Source organism: Sinocyclocheilus anshuiensis, unplaced genomic scaffold (genome assembly GCF_001515605.1).
Source record: "Sinocyclocheilus anshuiensis isolate Anshui unplaced genomic scaffold, SAMN03320099.WGS_v1.1 scaffold832, whole genome shotgun sequence".
NCBI lineage: Eukaryota > Metazoa > Chordata > Actinopteri > Cypriniformes > Cyprinidae > Sinocyclocheilus > Sinocyclocheilus anshuiensis.
The window spans coordinates 24,932-35,099 of NW_015549602.1; the positions used below are offsets into that span (position 1 = coordinate 24,932).

A 10,168-nucleotide genomic window follows, 5' to 3' on the forward strand; every position below is an offset into this window, starting at 1 on the left:
TCAAATGAAAGAGTTCAAGCAGGTAAGTTTCATTTAAATTTTTAATAGTTAGATCAGTGTTTTCCCATACATTGATTTATTTGTGGTGGCCCACCACAATATCAAAACGGACCGCCACAAATAGATTTTCCAAAAGGCTTTGACTTCGTTGAATAAACACAAGCAACTGCACGTGTCAAAGTCGAAACCCGGTGCGGGTGTTTTTATATCACTGTATTTCTGAAGGAAACTGACGGTCTTCAGAAAATTATGGGTGTCATTTTCATTTCATCTTGCCTGTAATGCCTGAGCACAGTGAGCAGTGTTTGTGAGTGCAGCGCATATTTGATTACAGCCGTTACTGGGGAAACCTCTATCTCTCCCACTCCAACAGCGCCTCCTGCTGGCAGAGAATGAATTTGCATATATATGCCACCACAAATAGAGTGCAAGTCTGTGGGAAACACCGCATCTTTTATGAATATTATTCAATATTTTAATTTGAATGTCGGATTGAAATAAACATCGCTGTTATTAGAGTAGTTAATCATAAGCATAAGCGCGGCTAACGCTAAAATAATGAGCATTAGAATGAAGTTTCTTTATTAACTATTTAATGCTCCTATAACTTTTATGGTAAAAAAAAACAGGAGGACATGATGATATTTACATACCAGAGGCTTTTAAATGAATTGTGAATCTAAAATATGCGTGTTAGAGAATGTACAAATGATTAACATTGTGTCATATCAGTCAGAAAAGCAGTTCTGGGCTTTTTTTTTTTTTAGCTAACTTAATTGTTATTCTTGGCTGAATAACTCTAGAAGGTTTTAAAAGCCCTTTAAAATTAAATATGTACACAGTTTGGATTAAATGAAAGTATAGTCAAATTTAATTAGCATGTTTGTGTGTTTTGCTTTGGTACTGAAATTGGTACCGAGAACCGTGGATTTTCACTGGTATTGGTACCAAATACTGAAATTTTGGTACCGTGACAACACTAGTTAGTATAGTTCACTCCAAAACAAATCATATAAATGTAACGGTATTCAGAACAGAACAAGAATGAAATAAAAATATACAAACCTAAAGAAATCAAAAACTGAAACTGAAAGTACCAGGCGTTAATTGGGCTCACGTACCTCTCATTCGGCACAAATCCTAATGTTTCCTTATTTGCAATGTATTTGAATGAAACTATTATTTATAATGTAGAGGCTTTACTTCATGCGCGCTCGTATATCAACAGAAATATCCTCTTCACATGAGCAAAAATGTGCTTGGCATACAAAGTGGACCAGTTACAGTCGTGGTCAGAATTACTGGCACCCTTGGTAAATATGATCAAAGAAGGCTGTGAAAATAAATCTGCATTGTTAATCATTTTGATCTTTTATTTAAAAAAACATCACAAATATCTAACCTTTCATTGAACTAAAACAACTGAAAATTGGGGAAAATCTCATTATGAAATAAATGTTTTTCTCAAATACACGTTGGACACAATTATTGGCATGTTTCATAAATTTAGACTGTTTTGAGCAGTTGTGTTCAAAAGAATTTAATTAAATCCATTGAAGTCAGTACTGGTAATATTCAAATAAAATTTCTAAAATATTGATAAAATATGCATCATATTTTAAACCTTGTACATGTGCAAATCTGCAAAAAAACATTAAGAAAAGAAATGTAAAAAAAATAGGACTTTCTATTTGCTTTTAAACTGTAAACGCTTTTCACTAAGCTGTTTTTCCAATTTTTCAAGTTCTACATTTTCTCCTTAGCTCCATGTTGCAGTAAGTTTTGGGAGTTCATTTTTAGTCCATCTCCTATCCTGAAAAGTCTGTCTTGCAGAGACTGACAAAAATGAACTCCTAAAACTTACTGCCAGATTTTGGAAGGATTTTTCAAACTCTGCTGCTCTGTGTTTCACGGAAACCTGGCTGAATGACGCCATTCCGGACAGCGCGCTACATCTGCCCGGCTTTCAGCTGTTTAGAGCAGACTCAACGCAGAATCAACGGGGAAATCGCGCGGCGGCGGGACATGCTTTTACATCAACGAATGGTGGTGTACAGATGTAACAGTGTTAAAGAAGATGTATTGTCCCGATCTAGAAGCGCTCTTCGTTAACTGCAAGCCGTTCTATTCGCTGCGGGAGTATGTACTTCCTTCGTCAGCTGAGGAAGTTCAACCTGCCACAAGAGCTGCTGAAACAGTTCTACTCCGCCATCATTGAATCTGTCCTCTGCACTTCTATAACTGTCTGGTTCAGCTCAGCTACCAAATCTGACCTCAGAAGACTACAGAGGATAGTCCGGACTGCTGAGCGAATCATTGGTACAACCCTCCCCACTCTCCAAGAACTGTACTCATCCAGAGTGAGCAAAAGGGCTAGCAAAATCACTCTGGACCCCTCACATCCAGCACACTCCCTCTTTGAACTGTTGCCATCTGGTCGACGCTACAGAGCACTGAGCACCAGAACGACCAGACACGGGAACAGTTTCTTGCCTCAGGCAATCCATCTCATGAACACTTAACAATAATAGTGGAACACAAAACACTAGTATACATTATTTATTTACCACACATACTTATTTACATTTCAAATTTGCACATATCATACTTGTACATACAAAATTGTCTATATTATATATTGTGCTTTTGCTTTTTTTGTACATTGTCTATTTTGTATATTTGTATATTATTCTTTTTATTACCTGTGTCCGGTCTTGTCACTGTTATTCTGTTGCACTGTGGAGCTTCTGTCACTAAAACAAATTCCTTGTATGTGTAAACATACCTGGCAATAAAGCTCATTCTGATTCTGGAGAGATTCTGGATGAAGGAATTATCTCTGATCTCTTGTCAGGTGCTCTCTAACCTCATCAGGCATTATAGGAGAAAACTCAGAGCTGCTGTTATGCCAAATGGGGAAGTCATGGCCTAATGGTTAGAGAGTCGGACTCATAACCCAAAGGTTGTGGGTTCGAGTCTCGTACCGGCAGGGATTGTAGGTGGGGGGAGTGAATGTACAGTGCTCTCTCCCACCTTCAATACCACGACTGAGGTGCCCTTGAGCAAGGCACCGAACCCCCAACTGCTCCCCGGCGCCGCAGCATAAAAAAAGGCTGCCCACTGCTCCGGGGTCCAATGTGTATTAGAGAAAAACATTTATGTCAAGATGATATTTCCCCCCATTTTAAATTCTTATTCTCTAATGAAAGATTAGATTTATGTGAATTTTTTAAATAAAAAGATCAAAATGATTAACAATGCAGATTTTTTTACAGCCTTTTTTGATCATATTTACCAAGGGTGCCAATAATTCTGACCACGACTGTATACCACGGACTATTTAAATTGATCAGTGTAACCTTTTATATTTTTGGTTGACTATTTTATTTTGATAATGAACAGACTGCGATGTCAAGTTTGAGTTGTGAATATGTGGTGTGTGTGTGTGTGTGTGTGTGTGTGTGTGTGTGTGTGTGTGTGTGTGTGTTTGAGCGTGTTTGAGCGTGTTTGAGTGCGCGCGCGCGAGGCGCCGGCTGAAACATAAACTACATAATTTTTGGTCATACAGATAAGAGTAAGACATAATTCGAAAACACAAAGTGTTTACTTTTACTTTTTTGCACACTCAAAATAACAACAGAACATTTGTGATTGTGTGAAATAAAGCAAGGATGCGCATTTAATTAAAACTGTTACTTAAGTCAGATATTTTTCGCATATTTATACTATGATTGAATTTTATTTTTATGAAAACAAATTTTGTTATTTTTAATGTATTTTAGATATACATTTTCCTAAAATCATCCTGGCAACCCATTTTTGACCCAGGGTTTGAAGCGGTGCCCTAATTAGGTTAATGCAGAAACTTGTGAACGATGCTCTCTTATAATTGTGGCATCACCGTTTAGTGACGTCATTGAATGTTCCGGGAAAACTTAAGTTGTATTTTCAGTGTCGGTCACAGCGCCTTTTAATTGCTGTTTTGGATCCGGCAATTATTCATTTACAAATTAAGCACTGGAGGCAAGTACCACGGCCATGGATTAGGCCATGATCCTGGATTCTTGCTGAACCAAAATCAGAGCATAACAATTGCTGTGTCTCGCTGTGTTCTGCTCACAAATGTTCTATGGTGCGGCTAAATGGTGCTGAATATTGGGATCATAATACCTAGTCCTATCATGCAAACTAAAAACAAATTTATATTTAATAAATGTTTTAATAAATGTAATAAATATATTTGATAAATGCAAGTTTCTATTTATCCATTTCAACTTTCTATTTATCAAAAAAATCCTGAAAAATAAAATGTATCACCATTTCCACACAAAATATGAAGCAGCACAACTGTTTTAAACTGATGATAATCAGAAATGTTTCTTGAGCATCAAATCAAATTGTAATGATTTCTGAAAGATCATGTGATACTGAAAACTGGAGTAATAATGCAGAAAATTCTGCTTTGCATCACAGGAATAAATTACATTTTATAATATATTAAAATATAAAACTTTTTTTTAATTATATGTATTAATATTTCACAATATTGCTGTTTTTATTTTTTCTTTATTTTTGATAAAATAAATGCAGCCTTGGAAGAGATTTATTTGAAAATCATTAATAATTGTAATGTTTCCAAACTTTTGGCAGGTACTTTAATAATAAAAACTCTATTAATAGTTTTATTGTATTGTATTATATTAATTATTATTATATATTGTCATTTTATTATTATTAAATGCTGCTTTTTATTTTTACAGGACAATAGTTGGTATTTAATGTGAAAAAATTCAATAAGTGCTGGGGTCGTAGTCAAATTTTACGTGACCACATGTATGGTCACATGAGGCCAGGCTCAGTACCTCCTTCATGCTCTTGAGACTGTGCAGGGAGACAGACCAAACCTCAATGCGACAGCACGTCATCCTGTATGAAGCAGGACTACCTGTGCAACCTGACTGGGTTGCAGGTACTGCCCCATGCTATAAGTACTGACCCTAATAAAACACAAAACTAGAGAAATCTGTCAGGAAGGTTAAGGAGAAAGCAATTGTCTGTGCTGGTGCACTACCTGCAAAATTATTCCCTTTTTGGGGGTTGTTTAGCCGTTACCTCTCTTGTGCACTTGTCACTTTGATTTGCACCAAAGCAGGTGAAACTGATTCACAATCACTTACACTTCCTAACTGGACAGACTGATATCCCTGAAGTTTAATTGACTTGGTGTTATAGTGGAACTGTGATTATTAAGTGGTTAATTTTTTGAGCAGTGTATTACTTAGTACTTAAATGTACAATTACACTGTAACAAGAATACCATAAAATGAAGTGTAACACAAAAAATAAACAAATATAAACACCTTTGGTGATATGGCATCTTTTAAGCACTAAATGTGGAGTGCACAAAACACCAATAAGAATGTAGAACACCTATTGAATTAATTACTTTAATTAAATTGTTCAAATCAGCCAATTACATGACAGAAGATCATTTCAGCCAGCAGCATTGTTTCTTTCAAATACTGGTTCGAATGACAATGTTTGTTAATGGCCAAAGATGATATCTTTCAAAAAGTCTGGGTGAAGCATCAGTTTGGCTAAAAGTGCAAAATTCATTTGATGGGAAAAAAAACAAAAAACTTTTTTTTTAAATGCAATTTTAGTGAAATGCTCTGTGGTATAAAAAGGCTGAGCCACAAATAATCTTTGTCTGCCAGTTTGAGTGAGCTGTACATTTTCCATTACAGTCTATTTTTATCTGTCAGGAAAATAATGTAACACTTGCTATTTTAATGTGACATTGGTATAACAGGAATATCTGTGGCAGACATTCTTCTCTTTCTGCACTCCATGTAAAACAGACAAATCATACAGGTTTGGAATGACATGAAAGTGAGTAGGATGCTGCCTTTTTTTTTTTGGGTTCCATAAGGTATGCCATAATCTTTTTATTTTTTTGCTGAATTCTGTGTGGATGTCTAACCTTGTCATTTCTTTCACAGAGAAACTTCAACCGTTGTGACCTCTTGTGCATGAACACGCCATCCAGGTGACCAGTATCCACAGAACGGATCTCAATAGCTTTCTCCCCCCAGCCCATGATCTGGTTCGATCTTATGTAAGCTACAAAAAAATGCAGAGTTCAATTAACTGATATATTCCTGACATAATCAAAATCAGATAAAGAAAACAAGCACACACACACACACACACACACATCAGATGTTTGTTTCGCTATCTTAGTGAGGACATTGCATGGACTTTCATTAACCTTCTATCAAGTTAATGATATTTTCATCATTATCATCTAAACCAACCCCTACCCCTAAACTTACCCATCACAGAAACATATGCAGAATGCTAGATTTAAATAAAAACATATTTTGGCTGATTTATAAGCCTTTTTAACTAGTGAGGACCAGTAAAATGTCCACACTAGTGGGTTGTCAAAGTATTTCACATGAGGACATTTGGTCCTCACAAGTATAGATAAAACACACACACATATACAGTGGTGAGCTGCCGTCAACTAAAAATAAACCATCCACTTGTTCCTGATGCTGGGATCCTTCTGAAGGCTATACAGAGATGCAAACAAGCTATTTAAACAAGACATGTTGAAAACGCAAACGTTACTCTTCCATTTGTCCTGTTGTCAGCAGACTCAAGCATTTAGGTTATGTCAGAAACTGTGAACAGAACAGGTATCTGTATGCTGTCACAACTCATTGATTCAATGTTTCAGATGGAGCAAGTCTCCAGTTAACTAATGAACCAAGAAGTTGGAGAAATATGATTTTGAGTATGCAGAGGATTTGACTGATGGTGTGCAAAGTTACTATTTAAAGAGATAGTTCACCCAAAAAAGAAAATTCTGTCATTAATTACTCACCCTCATGTCGTTTCAAACCCGTAAGACCTCCGTTCATCTTCGGAACACAAATTAAGATATTTTTGATGGAATCTGAGAGCTGTCTGACCCTGTATAGACAGCAATACAACTGAAATGTCCCCAAGTCCAGAAACATAGCAAGGAGATCTGTAAAATAATCCATGTGACATCAGTGGTTCATCTGCAATTATACGAGGATACGAGAATAATTTTTGTGCGAAAAAAAAAAAGACTTTATTCAACAATTCGTCTCCTCCGCATCACCCTGGTGGGTGCCATTTTGAAGAATATCCGCTGGACATAAACAACGTATGCTGTTCTGTGTCAGCTGCGTCACGCCGGTTCTGTTTCCTATGTTGTTGTGATTTGATCTAAATGGAAACAGCGTATCTGGCGTGACGCAGTTTACACAGAACAGCACTGTTTACGTCCAGCGGATATTCTCCAAAATGGCATCAGGGTGATGCGGAGGAGACGAATTGTTGAATAAAGTTTTTGTTTTTTTTTGCGCACAAAAATTCTCGTAGCTTCGTAAAATTACGGCTGAACCACTGATGTCACATGGATTATTTTACAGATCTCCTTGCTACGTTTTTGGACTTTGGACTACGTTTGAACATTTCAGTTGTATTGCTGTCTATGCAGGGTCAGACAGCTCTCAGATTCCATCAAAAATATCTTAATTTGTGTTCCGAAGATGAACGAAGGTCTTACGGGTTTGAAACGACATGAGGGTGAGTAATTAATGACAGAATTTTCATTTTTGGGTGAACTAACCCTTTAATATTTCATTACGGTAGCTGTACTCAAGCAAATTATTCATGTACTTCATCCACCACTGGACTCTTGTTTTCCACTAGGGTATTCTGTAATCTGAAGTGGAATATAAACCCTCCACAAAAATTCAACTTACCCACAGAGGTGGGCATCTCACCCCACTGCAGCACCACGTCTTTGGTGATCCTTCCATAAGTGTTTACATACACGCCTTCATCCTCATAGCACACCAACAGCTCAATGCCTTGTGTGTTTGGGAGGATGATGATGGCGTGGGTTTGGATATTTGTTTGAATCTGAGAAAAAGAAAAAGTGCAAAGTATTTGATTAAAATGATTACAGCAAGTATGATCTGTCCTTAAACTAATTTAAAACAGTAAAGATCACAATATTAAAAGCTGGAATAAAAAAACAGCATCTGACAAAATTTAATTCAGTAGTCAAAGTCCTAAAAGAGCTTACATGTGTGGGAAGGTAGATGTCATAAACTGCCCCTGAATCCACATCTACAGCATGAAAACCAGAGCAGGAGCCATAGATGACCTTTAATCTTTGACCCTCTTCCACAGTCAGATCAACTAAGAGAGGCTTGTGGACCAGGTCTCCAAATGACTACGAAACAAGATGGTGATGTCAGTCAAGAGACAACCACCACTCAGATTTTCAAAAAATTTACATTTGACTAAAACCTGCAATTCAATGTCAAGTCACCTTTATTTCTATAGCGCTTTATACAGTCAAACCAAAAATTATTCAGACACCAGATATAATTTTTGACATTTTTTTTTTACTAGTGAGTGCAGGACACTATAGTTTATTTATGTAAGTGAGGATAGCAAAATAAAGTAAACTGTGACCTATTATACCCATGTTTTGCTTAAGTGTTATCTGACATCTGAGATGAATTTGTTCTGACACAGTTTAACTCTGAGTTCTTGTAATATTTTATTACCATTTTCTAAACTATAGCGAATAAACTGTGATAATGTGTGAAATGTTGAAGGTGTCTGAATAAATTTCGGTTTGACTGTACAATACAGATTGTTTGTTGAAAGCATCTTCACAGAAATAAACCGTGTTAGTGTTGTAAAACTCTTCAATTATGAAATGACAGCAGTGTCAATGGTGCAATGTTGTCAGTTATAAAAAGAAATTCAATTGTAAAGCAGCTCTAAAAAGACAATAATATTGTTATTCAGCTAAATACAGTTATCCGATAGTGTCAGTGGTGTATTACTGAATATTAATTGTTTGTCAAACCCCAACTAAACAAGCCAAAGAAACCCAAACTCCATCATCAGGTGACGGAAATGGACAAAAAACCTCAAGAGAAACTAGGCTCAGCTGGGGAACCAGTTCTAAATGAACGAACAATGTGAATTATAGTACTGCATCACAAGTCAGATTTGTGGATTGACATTATTCCAAAATTTTGCATCCAGCACCTTCAGTGTGAAGAGAAGTATACATTGAAGCTGAATTAGGTGGGAAAATGGTGTGATTTGAGTATGTCGGGTATTGCACTCACCTTAAAGGCCATAAACTTGTGGTATGGCTTTGGTGCCCAAGCATACACTTCCACTAAATTTTTCAAGGCAATAACCAAGAACTTGATTCTTTCATATTTAACTACAAAGTGACAAAAAAAGAGAAATTTTTATAATTGTATTTTACAGATTCCTGTTGTACTAACCATGCCTGATAGCTGGAAACTTACCGACTTTGTAGTGCACACATCCCTCCAGCTCCCCCACTGTAGTCCAACCCTGTTTCTTTTCCACCTCAGGGTCATTATGCAGAATCCTGTTCCTCAGCCATGACAGATAATAAACTCGCAGTTTGTTCTTCTTTCCTGTAAAAGGGTTATAAACAGAAAATTCAAATATTCGCTAAAAGAATGAGCAAGAATTTAAACATGCTCTGACAAGTCAGTCATATATTCTTTAACCTGATATTGTCACTAGAATATTAAGGCCTTCAAGAACATCCATTTGTTGAAAACGGCGTCTGTTAATAAGTGGATAAACTTTCCCCTGCCCACTTCGATCAAGAAGCATGAGGCCACTTTCAGTTCCTACCAACAGATTTACTCCTACACAAGGAAATAAGAAAAAGAGAGAGTGATGAAAAATTAACAATAAGGTGTTCATTTTCTGTATCCACATGTCCTACTTCCAGTGGGCTATTATTATGTAGTACATACCCCAAAGTGCAGCACACAGAATCTCCGAGTTGAACCTCTTTTTGTATTTGCGGATTTCTGGTGTGTCACTCTGTGGGCGAGTGTTTACTGGGTTTACATTCACCACAGAGCCCTTACGAGATGGGTCCAGCAGACGTCCTTCATTACTAAAGCCTGCTGAGAAAACACACTCATACAATCAGCTTGTGATTTAAATGTATTTAGCTAAAATGTATTAATCAAGAATTTAAACGTATTTCACACACACACACACACATATATATATATATATATATATATATATATACAGAGTGCGC

At 36.5% G+C, this 10,168-nt stretch overlaps 1 protein-coding gene across 4 annotated transcripts in view; it reads right to left on the minus strand.

Annotated features, from left to right (window-relative positions):
- LOC107658686 (mitogen-activated protein kinase kinase kinase kinase 4-like) overlaps positions 1–10,168 on the minus strand; it is a 128,622-nt gene that overhangs the window by 6,306 nt on the left and 112,148 nt on the right. For 3 of the 4 annotated variants that reach the window (XM_016447337.1, XM_016447336.1, XM_016447334.1), the window contains 7 exons: positions 9,873–10,028; positions 9,618–9,761; positions 9,387–9,521; positions 9,198–9,298; positions 8,132–8,281; positions 7,806–7,965; positions 5,984–6,123 (listed from right to left, as the gene is read on the minus strand). In XM_016447337.1, the coding sequence (XP_016302823.1) occupies positions 5,984–6,123; positions 7,806–7,965; positions 8,132–8,281; positions 9,198–9,298; positions 9,387–9,521; positions 9,618–9,761; positions 9,873–10,028 (986 nt within the window). The remainder of the gene's footprint in view (positions 1–5,983; positions 6,124–7,805; positions 7,966–8,131; positions 8,282–9,197; positions 9,299–9,386; positions 9,522–9,617; positions 9,762–9,872; positions 10,029–10,168) is intronic. The other variant, XM_016447335.1, reaches the window with a different exon arrangement.